Genomic DNA, 20,615 nt, shown 5'->3' with positions numbered 1-20,615 from the left:
TTAAAAGCTTCCCCTAGTTTTCTCCACACTTTTCTTCGTCCGTCTGGTCCAAAAAGATTAAATTTACTCTCGTCTGACCAAATAACTTTTTTCCAAAATTCGCTTTCGATCGCTCTGTATTTTTCGCCAAATTCAACATGCTTCTTTCCATTTACGGCACTTACATAAGGTCTTTTTCGCGCACTACAGCCTTTATACCCTCTTTTATGAAGCGTTCGGCGAACTGTTTCTTCATGAACAACAGTTCCAAAATGTTCTCTTAGTTCAGAAGCCAACATCGACAAGCTTTTCTTCGGGTCCTTCTTGATTTTATTTAGAATGTATCTTGTTTCACGTTCCGTTAATTTGTTTGGGCGCCCAGTTCTTGGTTTGTTATTAATTTTATTGTGATATTTGAAACGATTCACTATTTTTTGAATAGTAGAGCGACTCCTTTTTACAATTTTTGAAATTTCACTGTAAGATTTTCCTTCTTCATTTAAACGAATAACAATTTTTTTCACCCTGACTGAGCTCGGTTCTACCCATATTTTTAACTTTTAACGACTATAATATAAATGATACTGACTATTTGTCGTATTTCTGCAAAGAAATAAACAAATGCATTCTTAATTTTTTAATAAAAATTCAAATATTTTACCTGTACCATGACTTTTGTGGGTGAGTGTACGTTGGTGAACTGTCTTTATAAGTTTCCTTATAGCTGCCGCTGAATCTTTACTTGCGCTCGGCAAATTAAAGAATATATTTTTCACATCAAATTCAACCACAATTTTTTTGTTTTCGTAACGTTTTTGTAATAAATTTAAAGCTAATGAATAATTTTCAGTCGTTATCTCAATTGAGTCTATTAATTTCATTACATCGCCCTTAGAACATAATTTTAGATACAACAGTTTTTCTGTTTCGTTTAAATCTATTCTCTTATGCACTACCGAATCAAAAATGCTTTTGAAACTAAACCACGTTTTACAGTTGCCAAAAAATGAGGGTAACCTTAAACCTGGTAATTTTCTTAACATTCCCAACGACTTTGATTTTTCTGCTTTTGTGCTTTTGCCACATAGATTCGTATTAAATGATCTTATGTACTTTTTTGCTTGTGAAACTGCATCATAATACGTTGATTCCGTTTTAAGCTGATTTTGTTCTTCATTTGAATTCATAAACTCTAAGCGAGTTTGAATTCTGTCGAATTCCTCAAGAACCTTTTATATAGGGTGTCCTCGAATTACGTGGCCAAAATAATATCGCAGATTGTTTGAGTGAAAATAAGTCGATTTAACTAAACTTCCCTCAGTCCAAAAGTTGATAATCATGGAGCTACAGGGTGTTAAAGTTGAAAAAAAATCACATTTTCTTTAATATCTTTCGATTTCTTTGAGTTAATTTCACGAAATTTCATATTTGAGGGTGTTTTAGGATACGAAATTCAAATTTATTAACGATTTAGTTGTTTCTTCTAGGGGGCACCACAAGCGACCATTAGGACACATTTAAATCTCTGTAACTTTTTCGTGCCACGGTGTATATTATTTTGGTATTTAAAAACCTTTTTCCCTACCTTTTATACTTAGAAAAGGTATACTTTATTGACGTCGCTAGAAGCAACGGTTTTGGAGAAAAATGCATCTAAGCCTGATGATGCATGCAAATTACCTTAAAATTATTTTTCGTTAAAAAAAATTAAGTTTTTCAAAAATAATTATTAGTAAAGGTATAACAATAAGTTTTCAAAATCAGATATTATTAAATAGAAAACAAAAATAATAATTAACAAAGAAACAACAACAAGCGAGAATAACACTTACTAATTAATTAAATTAACTTATGTAAATTGTTGGTTTAATTTTTTTTCATTTAATCTGCTATCATAACAAATGTTCAAAGTGTTTACCATTTTCCTGTATGCATAAGTTCATCCTTTTTAAGAAATTACAGTGTACTCTAAACAATATTTCAGGGGTATTCTTCAATAATTCCACTTCATGAATTATTCTTGCCTCCAATTCTTGTCGCGTATGAACTGGAGATGCATAAACTTTTGATTTCAAGGCACCCCATAAAAAAAATCACAGGGTGTCAAGTCTGGTGATCGAGCCGGCCAATTCACAGGTGCATCACCTCCTCTTCCAATCCAACGTTGTGGGTATTCCTCATTTAAATGTTGCCTTACATTTAAAGTAAAATGAGGAGGTGCGCCATCATGCATAAACCAAAGATCACGACGAAGGAGTAAAGGCAAATCTTCTAATAAGATAGGTAGAGTTTGTACTAAAAAGTTCAAGTAGTTATCACCATTCAGCGTATCTGGCATTACAAAGGGACCAACAATAAAATTATCTACTATTCCAGCCCAGACATTTACTTTAAATCGATGCTGATAATGAGTCACTGTTGTCTAGTGAGGATTTTCATAAGCATAAACATGTTCATTATGCATATTAAAAATACCGTATCTAGTAAAAACAGCTTCATCTGCGAACAAAATTTTCTTACTAAAATTTGGATTTTCGATTCTTTTGTGGATTATAAACATACAAAAATTTAAACGTTGAGCAGAATCCACGGGCAATTGTAGGTCTTGAACTTTTTGAATATGATAGGGGTGCAACAATTGTTCTTGAAAAACTTTATGAACTAGTGATTTCGAAACTCCCAATTGCAGTCCTACACCTCGTGTACTTGCTTTTGGATTTCTTTGAACAGTATCCAAAACCTCTTCTTCCATTTCTACTGTACTTATTGTTCGTCCGCGTCCAGAATCTGCATGCTCAGGTTCAAACTTGCCATTTTCGCGGAGACGCCTTTCAATATTAACAAAAGTTTTCCGATTTGGAATTCTACGGAAAGGATATTTTTTCTTGTAAACTCGTACACTTTTTTGACTATTACAACGGCAAAGTCCATAAACTAACAGCATATCCACCATTTGAGAATAAGTGAATTTATTGGCCATACTTATGGATATTTACAGGAACAAGAAGCGAAACTGACAAGAAAAACTGAGGGCTAAATAAAAAAACTGACATTTGAGAAACAAATTCAAGTGTTAAAATGTCAATTAAAAACATAGCCAACTGAGTTATTTACTTAAAAGCGCCAACGCAAATATGCAGCGCATTAGAATTATGCGTTTTTCTCCAAAACCGTTGCTTCTAGCAAAGTCAATAAAGTATACCTTTTCTAAGTATAAAAGGTAGGGAAAAAGGTTTTTAAATACCAAAATAATATACACCGTGGCACGAAAAAGTTACAGAGATTTAAATGTGTCCTAATGGTCGCTTGTGGCGCCCCCTAGAAGAAACAACTAAATCGTTAATAAATTTGAATTTCGTATCCTAAAACACCCTCAAATATGAAATTTCGTGAAATTAACTCAAAGAAATCGAAAGATATTAAAGAAAATGTGATTTTTTTTTAAACTTTAACACCCTGTAGCTCCATAATTATCAACTTTTGGACTGAGGGAAGTTTAGTTAAATCGACTTATTTTCACTCAAACAATCTGCGGTATTATTTTGGCCACATAATTCGAGGACACCCTGTATACTCTTGCGGTGTATTTCATAAAAGATTATTTCATTAGCATCTATATTATCAGTTAGGTACTGTTCAAAGCGAGACAACTGTTTGATTAACACCGTACAAGTGGAAGAAAGTTCTCGAAATTCATCGTTTTCAGTGGATAACTCTGTTGAACCAAGATCCTTCTAGGAACTTTTAAAGGGTTTTACTTTCCTTGCTGTTACGAACATTTTTGGCTGGTGTTAAATCAACCAATCAATTCAAATCCAAAATTACGCGTTAAGTTCATAACGCTATAAATTGAGAGTCACCAATTTCACGTTTTTTAGATACGAAAAATTCGAATCAACTTTACGTCAATGTCATACAATAAATTACTATGCTAAAGAGGAAATCGGCAAATGAAGTAATAACGAGGTATGGTAAATGTAAGAGGAAAAATGATAAGGGAACTGACTTTAAGATATTTCCCGGATTGAGAATGTTTAAATCTGTTCGGATTGAATCACAAATAAAAAAAGCCCCAATTTTTTTTTAGGGGATGCGACCCCGGGGATAAAAAACCTTGTCGACGATACTGGAGCCCGAGCTACCAGCCTGTGCGAGATTTCACCCACTAAAAAACTTCGTGATTTGTGGAGGATTTTCAGCTCATTCCCAAAAAGCATCAATCGCAAATTTGGGTCGCTTTTGTTTTTATCCTCTAATAAGAGAAGTATGCAGGCCAATCGCCTTTTACTCTGTAATCTCTCTAGGATCTTTTGTGCCCTTCTAAGAAGGGAATTAGTTTATGTTTGCCTCCCAGATCTTTGGCTTGAAATATTCCGCCGACTGGGGATTCTTCTGCCCTTTTATTTTCTTTTGAGCGATTTTTTCTTTTTTATTTTGTGTTTTACAATGAAAATTTCAAAGTACCTGAATAGCTTTATGGCATTTTTCCTTCATCGTTATAGGGATTTTTTTGGCATTTTAACTTTTGTTTTTTTTTCTTTGGTCATGCGTAGGTGGATTCCTGTTTTGTCACCCGTTGTCCAGCAGCTCATATTTTGGCCTTTTTGTGTGAAATGGCATCCTCCGGATAGTAGTCTGTTGTCCTCCTGATCGGCTCATTTATATGTTGCTCCGTAGCTTGGAACGTCTTGGTGGCATGGCCTCTTATGACTTCCGTCATCGACTTGTATTTGAGGTCCCTCTTTATAATCTTGTTGCTGATGGTAGACGCTTTTAGAGCCGTTCTCAGAGCAATGTCTTCCACTGCGTGTAGGCTCCTTAGATGCGACTTGGCTGCAGAACACCGTGTTGTTGATGTATACATTAACTCCGGTTGAATGACAGTTTTGACTAGCGTGATCTTGTTCTTGAGGGACAGTTTAGATTTGCCGGTTATCATATGGTAAAGTTTTGTCGTCGTCATTTTCGCCTTTAGCCTGGTCTTTACAATGTGATTTTTCCACATGAGCTTCTCGTTCACATATACTCCGAAATAAGTGACATTGTCGCTTCATTGTATCGGCTTATATTGTATTTCCAATCTGTTCTCTGTCTTGAGTTATTTCCTCCGGGTAAAGACAATGGCCTGGATATGTTCGGCGTTGATATTTATTTTCCACTTCGAAAACTGCTTTTTCAGCGCAATTATTTTTTCTTGCAAGTATTTGACTAGCAGTTCTCCATTGCCAGATCTTGCCAATATCGCCATGTCGTCTGCATAAAGAACCAGTTGTGTTCTTTCCATCTTGGGAAGATCAGACACGTAGACGTTTTACAAGAACGGCAATAGTACCGCTCATTGAGGTACTCCTGCTTCTGTGATATTTGCAACATTCTAGCATAAGTAGCTAAGATCAAAATTAAACTATTTAACCATATTTGCCTTAATTCAAAAGTTGATAATCACCGAGCTTCTGGGTGACAAAGTTGAAATATAAAATTTAATTTTTAATCATAATTATTAAACGTCAGGAGGAAAACTCATGAAATTTTCTACAAAGGAATTTTTAGACATGAGGAAATCATATCTACAAACAAAATTTATGTAAATCGTAGAGAGGACTACATACACATTAGGTACCTGTTAAGGTCCTTAAAGCTTTTTTTGTTTGTGAAGGTAAACCATTTTGGGGTGAAAAAACGTTTTTTTTTGTTTTTTTGCATTTGTGCGATGTTTTTGCATAAATAAGGTACAACTTAATCAAGTCGCTCACTGCAACCATTTTCGAGAGAATCGCTTCTAAAGTAAATGCAGAAGAATGTAATTTTTTTAACGAATATTTTCTAGATTTTAATTTGTTAATGTTAAAAAATACAGTAAAAAATTACTCAAGTGACTGTTCAAAATGCCCACCATTTACATGCGTACAAAAATTAATATGACGAATAACGTTAAAGTGCATTCTATGCATTACTTCGTTATTGCCCCGAAGATTATTTACTGTATTTTGAATTCGTGGTCAGAGTCCTTTTTGAGTAGTAACAGGTGTTCGGTACACCACGGACTTAAGATGTCCCCACAAAAAGAAATCTAATGGATTTAAATCCGGAGAACGTGGTGGCTAATTTAGGGGAGCGTCACTACCTCTACCAATTCATTTATTTCGATACTGCTGATTCAAATAATTCCTGACGACTAATGCGAAATGAGGTGGAGCACCACATTCTTTCTCTTTGTTGCAGAGAAATATCTCCCAAACAACCTGGTAGTGTATTTTGTAGATGTCGTAAATAAATTTCTCCAGTTAATCACTGAGGAAAAATGACTGGACCAATGATAACGGTATCAAGTATTTCAGCCCAAACGTTAATTCTAAATTCGTGTCGAAAATGCACAGTTCTAATGGCGTGTGGGTTTTTGTCCGCATACACATGTTCGTTGTAACAGTTGGTAAATCCCTCCTTTGTGAATCCACTTTCGTCAGAAAATAAAACATTTTTTCCAAAATTAACATCAGCGTCTCTTTGAAACTGACAAATCGGTAGAAATGTAAGCGAGATTCCAGATCCTGTGGTAAAAGATCTTGTACTGGTGTTTTGTGGTATGGGTAGCAATTGTTCTGTAAGCACTCGATGCACAACATCTTTAGAAAGTGCTAGTTCTCTCCCAATTTGCCTAGTACTGAGTTCTAACTCTTCTCCCACACGTTATAAGATTTGTTCTTCAACTTCAAGAGCTCTTACATAGCGCTGTCGTCCATTATCTGCAGTTTGAGGTGCAAAGCGGCCAGTCTCCCTAAGGCGTCTCTCTCTAGTCAAAGTTGGATGACTTGGTACTTTACGATGAGAGAATCATTCAGAATAAACTCGAACGCATTCTCGACCATTTCCTTGACAGAATTCAAATATCAATACCATATTGGTGTATTCTGCATTGGTATAGTGCAACGCCATAATGTAAATAAAAATAAAAATTTATTTTTACTGCTAAACTTAAAAGCACAAAATGAAAAGTCTCACAAAAATACTTTATCACTTTAGAGAAGATCAATTCGACTGCCACAATAATAATAATTCTTCCTTAGCAACAAAAAATAGACTTGAAGAAATTGAGACTGGAAAAGGTATGCATTTTTTGCATTTACTTTAGAAGTGTTTCTCTCGAAAATGGTTGTAGTTAACGACTTGATTAAGTTATACCTTATTTATACAAAAACACCGCGTAAATACGTTTTTTACCCAATAGCGGTTTATCGTTACAAACAAACATGCTTTCAGGACCTTAACAGGTACCTAATGTGTATGTAGCCCTCTCTACGATTTACATAAATTTTGTTTGTAGATATGATTTCCTCATGTCTAAAAATCCCCTTGTAGAAAATTTCATGAGTTTTCCTCTTGCCGTTTAATAATTATGACTAAAAATTAAATTTTATATTTCAAGTTTGCTACCCTGTAGCTCGGTAATTATAAATTTTTGAACTAAGGCAAATAAGGTTTTTTTTTGTACCCGAGGAGGTGGAAATCTTCAAAAGATACCTGGCGTAAGAAAGCCGGGTAGTGTGGAATTCGGACTTGCGCCCGCCTACATACTAAAACCACCCCCTCTCTTTTTATGGACCCGGTATCGCTAGATTGGCATTTCTTCGGAGCTCCCAGTCGCAATATCTGCACTCTACCCTTCGTTTCTCCTCCTTATATGCTGCCTTTCAGTCGTCCTACTTATAATGCTATTTACCATGTGCTCGAACACCGTCCACTTCCCCTCGCTCTCCACCAGTTCGCTGCCAATTGTCCCTCTGTCCAGGTTGAATCCCGCCCTCCTAGTTTCGGTATGTTCATCCTCCCACTACGAACATCCCCAGAGTGTGTGCTCCGGGGAATCGGCGATACCCGGCATCCTGCAAAACCAGCATTTGTGGCTTTCCTCAACTCCTCTTCTGTGCAGATATTTCGCAAATACTCCGTGTCCAGTGAATACCTGCGTTAGCATGTACCCCCTCCTCATCCATTGACATTCGACCCACTGTCTCATGCTTGAGACCAGGGCCTTCATCCACTTATCATACACTACCCATTCACTCTCCCACTCATTTATCATTCTAACTCTGTCCCCATTCCTGAAACCTTTATCTCTCTTCCAGACCATTCTCCTCTTTTCACACGCAATCTGATCGGCGGGATCTTGACCAGTACCAACACTGCCGTACACAGAACTGTTCGGTAAGCGCAGTTCCCCTAATGGTGAGTAGAAGGCGGACCACGATTGGAGGCGGACGTTTGGAAGTGAGCTCCGATATAAATCGGATATAGTTTTCGCATCGTCGACGTAAAGCAGTGTTTTTTAACGCTAAGCCGAAGAAACAGCGCTTTTGGCAGTGCGAAAACTAATTTTTACCCCGCACGCTGACGACGTGATCGATAAGCTACTTTCGGTGACTTTTGGCAAGGACATTTTTAGATCGGTTACTTTCCGCGTGTAGTATCTTTAACTTACGGTAATTTACACCAAGTGAGGTTGTGCGAAGTAAGGACTTACTGGGGTGTGATTACCATCGCTGAGGCACTCGGAGCCTCTCTCTGAAACCCCCGGCAATACCATGGAGACCCAGGACACTAAACAGGGGGGACCTTCGGGAAAGAAAGGGGTTGTATCCAAAGCAATTATGAAGGATAGGAGGGATATAATTGGGAAAATAAATATGCCACTCGTAAGGAAAGGAAGTGTTCTGGAGAGCTTGATGAGGAAAGAGGAGGTAGAAGGAGTTGAGATAGGATTTGCAAGGAGAGGTAAGGTGCGGAGGATTCCGCCCAAGGATAAAGGAGGGTGTTAGGGACTTTAAGTTGTTGTCTTTGTTTTATTATTGTTAATTTTGTTTTGATGTGTATTTGTTTTATCCCTTAAGATACGCCCATGTACGGCAATACTTATTCAGAGAATACCATCTGGGTGCCAGGCCACATGGCCCATCAGGCAAAAGCTAACGGAACGTTTGGCTGGGGAATATGCTACTAGCCAAAGGAAGCTTTCTCGCTCGGGACTATTGCTACGATGATCAGTTTGTTGGGCCTGCAATATTCCCAGAAAAGCGACTAGTATAGATATTTCCCAGATGGCTACGAGTCATGGGACTCGGCGTAGCCATAGCCCATAATGGTTTTGGTAGTGGTGCGCCCCTGGTTGGAATTCCTCGGGATTAGTACTTAAGGGATAATCGGAGCAATTTTCGCTCTCTTTTTCTGCTCTTCCTGTGGTCTGGTCGGGTGAAAGCTGCGTCGGTGACGGGATGTGATCCGCATCATATCGTGTACCCGCCCAATAAGCATTCTCCCTATTCTTCGTTACTTAGACCAAGATTCTTACATTCTTTTGAGATAAGTGCATAGTTAATACAGTCCATTTTTACATAAAACAAATTGTCTTTGTCGTGTTTCATTTATCGAAGGAACACCCTTAACATTTTGGTCCTTCGAGCCGGATTCGGGCTTGTGGAAAATCATTCGGTCGGTGTTTGTGTCGCGATAGAAGTTGTTCGCGTGCAAAACCGAGAAGTTGCTCTGTAGGCGTGATAGAAGTTGCTTCACGTGCCAGAACAACAAACAAAATCGCTGTTCGTCTGGGGCTAAGTAAGAAGAAAGCTTGGTGATTCCGGATCATCGTGGAAGCCAGGGAGCTTTGTTTGGGAAGTGGGTAAGTCCTTGTCCTATTGCCTTTGAACCGTATTGCTTTCGTTTGTGCTATTTGCTAGTGATTAGATCATTCGTATCGTAAAGTTGGCGTTTTGTAACCGCATATTCTATATAGACTTGGCGTGGTTACAAATTGTGTGCCGTACTGCTTAACCTTTACCTTTGCGCACACGGTGACTTGTAGCCGCATATTACAAAGCTTGGCGTGGCTACAAATTACGTGCCGTTGTTGTGAACTCCTGCATTAGAGCAGATCGTAACTGGTAGACGCGTGTATTGAGATTTTGTGATCATGGCATCTGCTGGGGAGCTAAAAGGGTTAAACGTGGCTAGGAGAACGTGCAAGGCCCAACTCACTATGTTCAGCAAATTTCTCGAAAGGTTAGACGTAAGTGGCGGTCTAGGTGCCGAAAAAATCGGGCAGATAGTCGAGAGACTAGACAAGTTGGAAAGTACTTTCGAGAGGTTTGAAACCATTCAAAGTGAGTTGGAGCTGCATGCGGAAGACTATGACGATGAATTAGTTGAGCGAGACGACTTTGAGGATAGATACTTTGAGCTTAAGGTCAGAGGAAAGGGTTTAGTGCAAAGGTTCAGTAGTGTCGATACGTCCGGCAACTCTCAGGGTCCGGAATCTCCCAGCCCATTAGATAATGTAAAATTGCCGGTTATCTCGTTGCCAACTTTCTCTGGCGACTTCAAAGATTGGCTTAGGTTTAGAGATCTATACTTTGGCCTAATACACAACAACGATAGGCTGAGTCGTATTCAAAAGTTTCACTACTTGCGGGCGTCGCTACGTGATGCAGCGTCTCAGGTTTTGGGAACTCTTGAATTGTCAGAGGGCAACTATGATATCGCCTGGGCAACCTTGAGTGAGCGATATGACAATAAGCGAGTGCTCGTGCACATCCACCTAAAAACGCTGGTTGAGGTGGAACCGATGAGTAAAGAATCGGCTCCTAAATTGAGGAGTTTGATCGACAGTGTGAGTAAAAGTTTGATTGCGCTGACCGCTCTGGGTCAAAAACCCGAGCAATGAGGTGTTCTAGTTGCCTACCTCATGAGCGCAAAGCTGGACTCAGTGACGGAAAGGCAATGGGAGGAGGCAAAGAGCACCCACAAAGAGATTCCCTCATGGGACTCTTTGAGGGAATTTTTGAGCGCCAGGGCGGACATGCTCGAAGCTATTGATCGTCAGAGGGGCAATAACAAACCAGAAAGAAATGTAGGACTCAAACCTAATAAGACAAGTGCCAAAATTTTCGTTGGGAGCGATATTTCTTGTGGAGTGTGTAAAGCGAAACACTCAGTAGCTAATTGCCCATATTTTTTGGCTATGTCCACCAACGAACGCTTCGGCAAGGTCAAGCGACTCAAACTGTTTTTCAATTGCTTGAAGTCTGGTCACTCTATAAAAGATTGTCGATTGAGAAATTGCACCAAGTGCCAGGCTAAACACCACACTTTGTTGCACCTCGAACCAGTCGAGGCACAGAAAGAGGCCACCAAACCAGTGGAGAGTTTGGAACATCGGGTTTAGTTGTCAATACTTAGTTCGGAGAATCATGTCTTTTTATTGACAGTCCTGGTTGACGTTGTCAGTGCCGATGGGAAGCGCTTAAAGGTGCGCGCACTTTTAGATTCGGGAAGTCAGTCAAACTTCATTACTTCTTCGTTGTGCAAGAGGCTGAAGACGAAATTGGGCGACTTCGAAATGACAGTCGGGGGACTGGGATTAAAGGCGTCGGCGGTGAAGCACTGTTGCCACATCGAGGTTTGTGCGCGACACGGCGGATATAAGGCTTCTTTAAGGTGTCTAGTTTTGCCCAGGATTACCGGCTTCATTTCTGGTGCTCCTGTGGATGTTAGTCAGCTGAATATTCCATCCAACATCACCTTAGCCGATCCGGAATTTAGCAAGCCTGGCCCCATAGACCTTTTAATTGGCAGTAAATTGTTCTATGGGTTGTTATGTGTTGGTCAGATTAGTCTGGGGTCGTGTAATCCCATTTTACAGAAAACTAGGTTCGGATGGATTGTCTCCGGATCAATAGTGCAGCCCGGTAGTAGCAATTCCATCTGCAACTTGAGTGTAAATTCGCGGCAAAGTGGCCCGAACATTGATTTCGACTTGAAGAAATTTTGGGAGGTCGAGGGTAATTTCTCTGAGACCAAGGCCTGGTCGGCTGAGGAGCTCGAATGTGAGGAGCACTTCCAAAGAACGCATAGGCGTTCGGTCGACGGCCGTTTCGTGGTTGCTATCCCCTTTAAACGTCCCGTCGCTGACTTGGGGGACTCGAAGACGAAAGCTCTCCAAAGGTTCCTTTTGCTAGAACGTAAGTTCAGCCGGGATCCAGCTTTGATGGAAAAGTATTGTGGATTCATGCGCGAATATTCAAATCTTGGTCACATGACTAGGGTGCGTGAAGAGGATGATCGTGTCTCCTACTATATGCCTCATCACCCTGTGATTAAAGCAAAAAGCTGCACGACTAAATTGAGAGTCGTATTTGATTGCAGTATGCCGTCTTCAATGGGAAAATCCCTGAATGATTTGCAAATGGTTGGTCCCACGATCCAACCAGATTTGTTTGACATTTTGATTCGTTTTCGTGAATTGCAGTTTGTGGTATCGGCGGATATCGCCAAGATGTATAGGCAAGTATCTGTGGAACCTATACAACGTTGTTTGCAAAGGATATTTTGGAGGGAATCGCCCTCAGATCCTATCGAGATATTCGAGTTGAACACCGTCACATACAGGCAGGCCAGTGCCAGCTTCTTAGTTGTGAGGTGTTTACATCAAGTAGCAGAGGAGAGCGAGCTTGATGTATCCTCGGTGATAAAGTCATCTTTCAATGTTGATGATTTCCTTCACTCAATAAATTCGCTTGAGGAAGGAATTAAGATGTGTAATAGGGTTTCCGCTGCATTGTCAGGTGGTGGGTTCAAATTGCGCAAGTGGCTTTCCAACGAACCCGCTATACTACGTGCGGTGAGTCAGGGAAACGAGGATTTTCAGGTGCTAGATTTTCATGGGGACGAAAAGGCTAAAATTTTGGGTTTAACCTGGCATTGTTCGTCAGACGTTTTGTCTTATAAGATTCAGGCTTTTCAGACAAGCGTGAAAGTAACAAAGCGTACCATCTTGTCAGGTATATCGCAAGTCTTCGACCCCTTGGGTCTGCTATCCCCTGTTGTAATTGTTGCGAAAATCCTAATTCAAAAGCTTTGGTAAGAAGGGTTATCGTGGGATGAGTCAGTCCCTACCCACTTGCATGCAGCTTGAATAAAATTTCGAAGTGAACTGCCGAGCCTTAATGGGGCTCAGATTTGTCGTCATATTGCATACGTGGATGCTGCGTGTCATGAGTTGCATGGTTTTTCTGACGCTAGTGAGGAAGCTTATGGTGGAGCTGTCTGCGTCAGATCGATCGATAGAAACGGCGATATAACTGTGAGGTTGTTATGCGCCAAAAGCAGGGTGAGTCCTTTAAAATCCCTGACTATCCCTCGCTTGGAGCTTTGCGGTGCATTGGTCGTGGCCAAACTTATAAGCAAGGTAAGGGCGGCCACTAGATTGCAATTTGTTAGGCAGGTGTGCTGGTCAGACTCAACCATCGTCTTGAGTTGGCTAAAAATGTCTCCCAGCAGCCTAAAGGTCTTCGTAAGCGCGCGGGTATCACAAATCCAATCGCTTACCGTGGATTGTGAGTGGCGTCATGTCACCACTAGGGAAAACCCGGCTGACCTGGTATCGAGGGGGGGTCTTTCCCAGTGAACTCTTGGAGTCTAGTCTTTGGTGGCATGGCCCTTCCTTTCTTCAGTCCAAGGAAAGCCATTGGCCGAGTGCTTCTGAAGGGCCTAAGGAGGTGCCCGAAGTCCGCGTTCTAAGGGGAGTCGTTGTCTTTCTTTCCATAGGGGACTATTTTTTCGAGCGCTACTCTAACTTCGATCGATTGAGTCGTATCGTGGCATACATCCTTCGATTCGTCAGTAATTGTCGATCAAGGCTGTCGAAAGGGGTCATCGTCGGCGACCCATTATCTAGGTCGGAGATAGATGGGGCAATCAAAACGTTGGTCAAGACTGCGCAAAGAAATAGCTTTCCAGTCGAGTTCGATTGCCTCAGCGGTGGGGTCGCTTTGCACCCTAAGTGTAGGTTATTGAGTTTGAGTCCATTTCTAGATGGTGAGGGCATATTGAGGTTAGGGGGGAGGCTGCGAAACTCGCCGTATCAATTTGACAAAAGGCATCCCATGCTTTTGTCCCCCAAACATCGTTTGCCGCGGATATTGTGCGAGCATGAGCACAAAAGGCTAATGCACGCCGGCCCTCAGATGTTGCTCGCATCCCTAAGGGAAAAATACTGGGTTATCGCGCCGCCTAATTTGATTAGGGCTACTGTGAGGAGCTGCGTTACCTGTGCTCGATTCAACCCTCAGTATTTAGCCCCTATTTTGGGTCATCTTCCACCGAGTCACGTAACTGTTGGGAGCGTGTTTTCAATTGTAGGAGTGGACTACATGGGTCCACTCAATATACGGGACAAAAAGGGTCGCGGCTCAAGGTTGCCTAAGTGCTATGTGAGTGTCTTCATCTGTTTTGTGACGAAGGCTTTGCACCTAGAGCTAATGTCTGATCTCAGCAGCGAGTCGTTTCTGCTTGCTTTTCGTCGGTTTGTGGCTCGGCGTGGTCGACCCAGCCACGTTTACTCGGATAACGGCACGAATTTCGTCGGCGCCAATCGAAAATTGGCAGAACTCGGCCATTTTTTAATTAAGGAATCTGGCGATCTGTCTAATTCATATGCACGGGAAGGGATGCATTGGCACTTTATACCTGCCCAATCGCCTCACTTTGGAGGTCTTTGGGAGGCGGGTGTCAAGTCGGTGAAGCACCACCTAAAAAGAGCAGGCGGGAAATGCCAACTTGACTTTCGAACAGCTCATTACGTTGTTAGCACAAATTGAATCGAAACTCAATTCCCGTCCTCTATCTCCCTTGTCTCAAGATCCCAACGACTTAACTCCCTTATCACCCGCTCACTTCCTGATTGGAAGAAGTCTCACGGAGCTGCCCGACCCAGACCTGCTACATTTTCCTGCATATCGGCTATCGGTATTCCAAAGGATCCAGCAAATCAAATAGCATTTTTGGAGGCGTTGGAGCAAGGAATACATCAGCGAACTACAGCAGAGGGTCAAATGGAAGAGACGTCAGCAGGACGTCCAGGAAGGAGCACTTGTACTTGTCAAGGATGACAACCTTCCTCCTTCTAAGTGGCGCTTGGGACGAGTGGTAGCAGTACACCCTGGCCAGGACGGAGTGAATCGTGTGGCTACCTTAAGAACTTCCAGTGGTTTGGTGAAGCGCTCTTTCAGCAAGATATGTCCCCTGCCGACGAACACTGTTGTTGAAGACGCTGCAAGCGTTTCAAGGCCGGGGGCATGTTAGAGACTTTAAGTTATTGGCTTTTGTTTTTTATTGTTGTTAATTTTGGTTTGTCGTATATTTATATTTATCCCTTAAGTTACGCCCATGTACGGCGATACTTATTCGGAGAATACCATCTGGGTGCCGGGCCACATGGCCCATCAGGCAAAATCTAAGGGTACGTTTGGCTGGGGAATATGCTACTAGTCAAAGGAAGCTTTCTCGATCTGGACTATTACTATGATGATCAATATGTTGGGTCTGCGATATTCCCAGAAAAGCGACTAGTATAGAGATTCCCCAGATGGCCGCGAGTCATGGGACACGGCGTAGCCATAGCCCATAATGGTTCTTGTTGGTGGTGCGCCCCTGTTTGGAATTCCTCGGGATAAGTACTTAAGGGATAATCGAAGCAATTTTTAGCTCTCTTCTTTTTCTCTTCTTCGGGTGGAAGCTGAGTCGGTGTCGGGATGTAATCAGAATCATAGAGTGTAACTCGCCCAATTAAGCATTCTCCCTCTTCCTACTTAGACTCAAAACTCTTTTATTATTTGATATGTGCAAATTAAATACATAAGTCCATTTATGTAAAACAAAGTGTCGTTGTCGTGGTTTCATTTATCGAAGGAATCCCTCAACATTGCCAAAGGAGTTTAGTAAACAAATAGGTCTATAGGCGGGAGGGTCAGTTGGATTTTTCTTAGGTTTTGGTATGAGCACGACTAGGGCAGTTTTCCATATATCAGGGAAGGTTCCGTCTTTTATACAACGATGAAAGTGTTTGGTAAAATAATTTGAATTGCCTAGGATAGTTGTTTTGACGATGTCCGGTGTGATGAAATCTGGGCCAGGTGCTTTTTTCGTATTGATAGTCTTGACTGCGTTTATGATTTCATCTTCTTGAAGAGGAGGGATATCGTGTGTGTTCATCGGGATTTCAGGTCAGTTTATGATTTTATGTTTTGGAAAAAGTTTGTTGATTTGTGTCATCGTATTTTCTTTATTTAGGCTGATCTTTGGGTTCAGTTTTAGTTTATTCCTGACTATTTCGTATGCTAGACCCCAACTGTCTTTATTAAAATCTTCGCGAAGTTTGTTCCAACATTTCGATTTTTGTTTTCTAATTTCCTATTTTAGTTATTTTTTGGTTAGTTTATAAGATTGAAATTCTTTATCATAAGTTGATTAGTAGGTAAGTTAGTCTTTAGTTTTGTAATGTTTCTTCGTAGTTTAATACATTTACTTCTTATATCGGCAATTTCTTGGGTCCACCAGTACATGGGTTTTTTTCCTTGCGGTGTTTGATGGTTCTTTTTGAATGAACGATTGCACAAATCATGTATTTTTTCCATGGTAATTTCGACGTAATTCGTTCCAGAAAGTAGCGCGAAATTATTTAGATGATTTTTTGATAGTTCATCATATTTTTTCAGGCCGCATAAATAAGATAAGGTTACTAAGCAGTTTATTTAATTTTTTATTTTACTTAATATGTTCAAAAATAATAAATACAAAATTCTTACTCAAAATCAAATTATAAATAAAGTATAAGAAAATTCATTCTAAAGGATTTTCACATGAATAGCCTCATTTGAAAAAATAAACAAACTCAGATTTATTTCTTAATATATAATTGTTCAATATTTAGTAGATTTTCCTTTGCTTTTTATAATTTAGAAAATTCGATTTGGCATAGAATTATACAAAGATTGCAAATAGGATTTGTTAAGTGAAGACCAAGCTTTTTTGATACCCCTAATAAGGTTCGTTTTATTTTCATATTGTTTTCTATCTGCATAAACTTCTCTAGAAAGATATCCCCAAACATTCTCGATAATATTTAAGTCAGGCGATAATGCTGGCCAATCAAGAACAACAATATTATTTATTCGTAACTAATCCTTTACTACACGTGCTGTGTGTATTGGTGCATTATCATGTTGAAAAATCCACTTTTCCTGTCTCATGATATCTTTTATTTTTTCTAACCTGCTAGTTAAAGTCCTTAAATACTTATTAGAATTTTGTTTGCCTTCAATGATGACCAAGTCGATAACTCCGTTATAAGAAATTGCGCCCCATATCATAACTGAGCTCATACACGAATGTCGTTTAGAACGAATTTGATCCTCCTTGCGCAAATCATGGTAATAATAAGAAATTCCGTCAGGCCCGTCTAAATTGAACTTTTTCTCATCTTTTTTTTTTTTTTTTTTTTTTTTTTTTTTTTTTTTTTTTTCCGAGGAGGGGGAATCTTGTTAAGAACCCGGTCCTCGACCGGGTAGTGTGGCATTCGACCGACCATTACGTCGCCCGGCTACCCACTAAACCCACCTCCCCTCTTCTGCCCCGGGACTACCTTTCGGTATTACTTCAGGACTTCATCGCTTCCTCGGACTAGGTACGGACACGGTTCCGCACCCCACTCTTCTTCCTCTCGTTCTCTTTTGCAATCTTGGCCCTCAAGATCTTCTCTATCAGGCCCTCAAACGCTACCCACTTGCTCTTACTTTCCACCAGCTCGTTCCCTATCGTGCTTCGGTTCAGGTCGAGTCCCCCCACCCTTGCCTCGGCGCGATAGCTCTCCCACTCCGAACACATCCACAGCGTGTGCTCCGGTGTGTCCTCCCTTTCGTTACAAAACCAACATTCGGCACTTCTCTCCACTCGTATCCGCTTCAGGTATTTCCTGAACACGCCGTGTCCGGTGAAAACCTGAGCCAACATGTACTCGCTCTTCGTCCATTCGCACTCGTACCAGTCGCGGATCTGGGGTACGAAGGTCTTTATCCAACCCTCGTACTTCTCCCATTCCCGGTTCCACTCGTTCAATGCCCATTCCTTCGATCCACTTTTTATCCCTTCCCACATCATACTTCTTTCCTCCACTCTGATTTTCACCGGAGGTATTTTGGCCAATGCCAACACCGCATCGGTCGGGGTCGTCCTGTAGGCACTAGCCACCCGGAGCGCGAGAAGACGATTCGCTCTCTCCAGTATGGCCGCGTACCTTCCGTACTCCAGTTCTGTTCGCCAGACCGGAGCCGCATACAGCATGACCGAGGATGCCGCCATCACCATCAACCTCCTCCTTTCGTACCCCAAACCGCTCGCTCTAGGCAGTATGCCTTCGAGTTCCCTATCACCTTGGTAACCTTTTCGGCGGTCCGGCATACGTGCTCGCCGAAACGAACGTTTCTGCCGATCCACACCCCTAGGTACTTCACGCATTCCTTCATCTCGTACGAGACGTCGTCCACTCTCAGACTCATGCTTCTTATTTTCCCTCGCCCGGCCAACAGCACCACTTCCGTTTTTTCTGTAGCCATGCTCAGTCCAATGCGTTCGAACGTGTCGGCGACCAGTTCCATGGCCCACCTGGTCCTCGCCTCTAGGGTTACCCCGTCCTTCGCCGAGACCACCAACGCCAAGTCGTCCACGTAGGCCACCGGGGTGATCCCTCGCGGATATTCGACCGTCAGTATCCCGTCGTAGTAGAGGTTCCACAAGACGGGGCCCAGGACGGACCCTTGGGGATCGCCACACGACATCTCTCGAACTCCCCCGTCAGGTAACACCAAAAACCGATTTTGCAGGTACGACTGAACTACGTTCAAGAGGTACCCGCTCACCTTGACCCTTCTCATCACGTCGGCGATAAGATCCCAAGGCGCCGTATTAAAGGCGATCTTTACATCAATTGTTACCATGACACAGAAGCCCGCGTGTGTGTAACTTTTCCCCCTGATCCCCTTGACTATCTGCATGACGGCCTGCATGGCGTCCAGGGTGCTCTTGCCCTTGACGAACCCATACTGACTTTCGCTCGCCATACCCAGCGCCTTCGCTTCTTCCAGCAGTCTGGTCTTGACCACCTTTTCCGCCACTTTCCCGAGTCCGTCCACCAGGCATATGGGTCGGTACGTGGCCTCTGCCCCCGGGTCACGCTTCGGTTTCTCCGCCAGCACCAGTCGGGTTCTCTTCCAGACTTTAGGGTACTCGCCCGAGGCCAGGATGCGATTTACACAACTCACCATACCCCGGGGCACGGCCCCGAGATATAGCTTCAAGACCTCGTTCGTTAACCCGTCCAGTCCCGGAGCCTTGCGGCTCTTGAGACTCCCGACGGCCTGACGGATCTCCTCCGCCGTGACCCGCGGAACGTCATTCGGTTGCACTTGCACCTTTTCCCACGTTACCCTCGGCTTCTCCGGGAACAGTGCGTCCACTTGACTCCGCATCTCTGCTTCCGGCAAGGGACCGTTTTTAAAGCGGCTAAGTTTCCCGGTCACTATTTTGGAACCGAGTCTCCAGACGTCTGTCTCCAGTTCGGCACACATTTTCTTCCACTCGTCCCTCTTGGCGTCCCTTACGGACTCCTTGAGGGCCTTGCGCTCTCTCTTGTATTCGGCCTCTGCACTCGTAACGTTCGCATTCCCCCTTCCTCGCGCTCTCGTCCATCGTCTTCTCGCTCTAATACATGCTTTCCTTCTTTCTGCAATTTCTTCAGTCCACCAGTACACCGCTCGTTTCGTTCTCCCATTCCCACTGTCACGCTTCCTCATGCACTCGTCACAGGCCTCGCTTATCTCCCGAACTATTCCTTCGGGAGTTTCCACGATCTCCAGACCGTCTCGCTGCTTCACGTACCGGCCCATTTTTTCCAGACACGTCGATCAGCGACCTGCCTATCCTGTTTCCGAACGTCCACTTGTTCCCGACGTTGATGGGAACGAGCTCTGCCGCGTCCAGGAACTCCTCCAGGACCCGTCCGTAGGCATTCGCCACCGCAGAACCTAACCTCGCACTCTTCGCGTTCAGGTCCCCGGCGATGAGGACCCTCCTGCTATCGCGTCCCCTGACGTAACCCCCCAGTCGATCGAGCCACGACTTGAAATCGTCGGTGCTCCGGTTCGGCGAGAAGTACGTGGACACGAGTGTGATCCCGTCCAGCTCCGCAGCCACAAATCCCCGGTCACGGTGAAGCGATTTCACCCTGACACCCAGCGCTAGCCAGATGAAGGCGTCGTCGCTGCAGTCCCGTACTAAGTTCCCTTCGGCCTGGCAGGGCTCTTGACCGAGCACCACGTCGATGTTCGTTTCCCTGATCACCTGGAACATGAGGTTCATCGCGAGACGTCCTCTGTCCAAGTTGATCTGTAGACACGGTAGTTCCCTGTTCGCCGCCATTGGATCCTAACACTCCACGCACACGCACTCGTACACACGCTCGCTCACACCCACTCACCCGTGTCTCACCTAGTCCTCCTTCCTTGGTCTCCCTTTCCTCCCCTTTCCCCCACTTCCCCTGTCGTTAGCGGTTGCCAGCGACTTTAGGGAGCCGGTGGTCGGTGAGTTCTTGGACCCCCCGTCCTCTTCCTTCTCCACGTCAACCTGTTCGGGTTCCTGCCTTGTCACGGGGACCAGGGGAATGGTCAGGAGTCTCTCCCCGGCTCTGGGCTCGCCCCCAGCCTTGGGTTTCCCCTTGGCTTTGGGCACACCTCTAGTGCCGGGTTTTCTCCCCTTTA

At 42.9% G+C, this 20,615-nt stretch overlaps 2 protein-coding genes across 2 annotated transcripts; one reads left to right on the top strand and one right to left on the bottom strand.

Annotated features, from left to right (window-relative positions):
- The first annotated feature begins 9,940 nt into the window (after positions 1–9,940).
- LOC136347026 (uncharacterized) lies at positions 9,941–15,294 on the top strand. Its single transcript, XM_066296650.1, has 8 exons — positions 9,941–10,640; positions 10,701–11,171; positions 11,235–12,885; positions 12,955–13,405; positions 13,479–14,568; positions 14,615–14,772; positions 14,827–15,103; positions 15,185–15,294. Exons 1-8 carry the CDS (start codon positions 9,941–9,943, stop codon positions 15,292–15,294), a joined length of 4,908 nt encoding a protein of 1,635 aa, XP_066152747.1.
- A 4,365-nt stretch (positions 15,295–19,659) lies between these two features.
- LOC136347025 (uncharacterized) lies at positions 19,660–20,277 on the bottom strand. The gene has a single exon (XM_066296649.1). It carries the CDS (start codon positions 20,275–20,277, stop codon positions 19,660–19,662), a length of 618 nt encoding a protein of 205 aa, XP_066152746.1.
- Between the last annotated feature and the right edge of the window lie 338 nt (positions 20,278–20,615).

This window comes from Euwallacea fornicatus, chromosome 26 (assembly GCF_040115645.1).
Source record: "Euwallacea fornicatus isolate EFF26 chromosome 26, ASM4011564v1, whole genome shotgun sequence".
NCBI classification, from domain to species: Eukaryota; Metazoa; Arthropoda; class Insecta; order Coleoptera; family Curculionidae; genus Euwallacea; species Euwallacea fornicatus.
The sequence above is the reverse complement of the archived record's forward strand: the minus strand, read 5'-3'. Positions and strand labels throughout refer to the sequence as shown.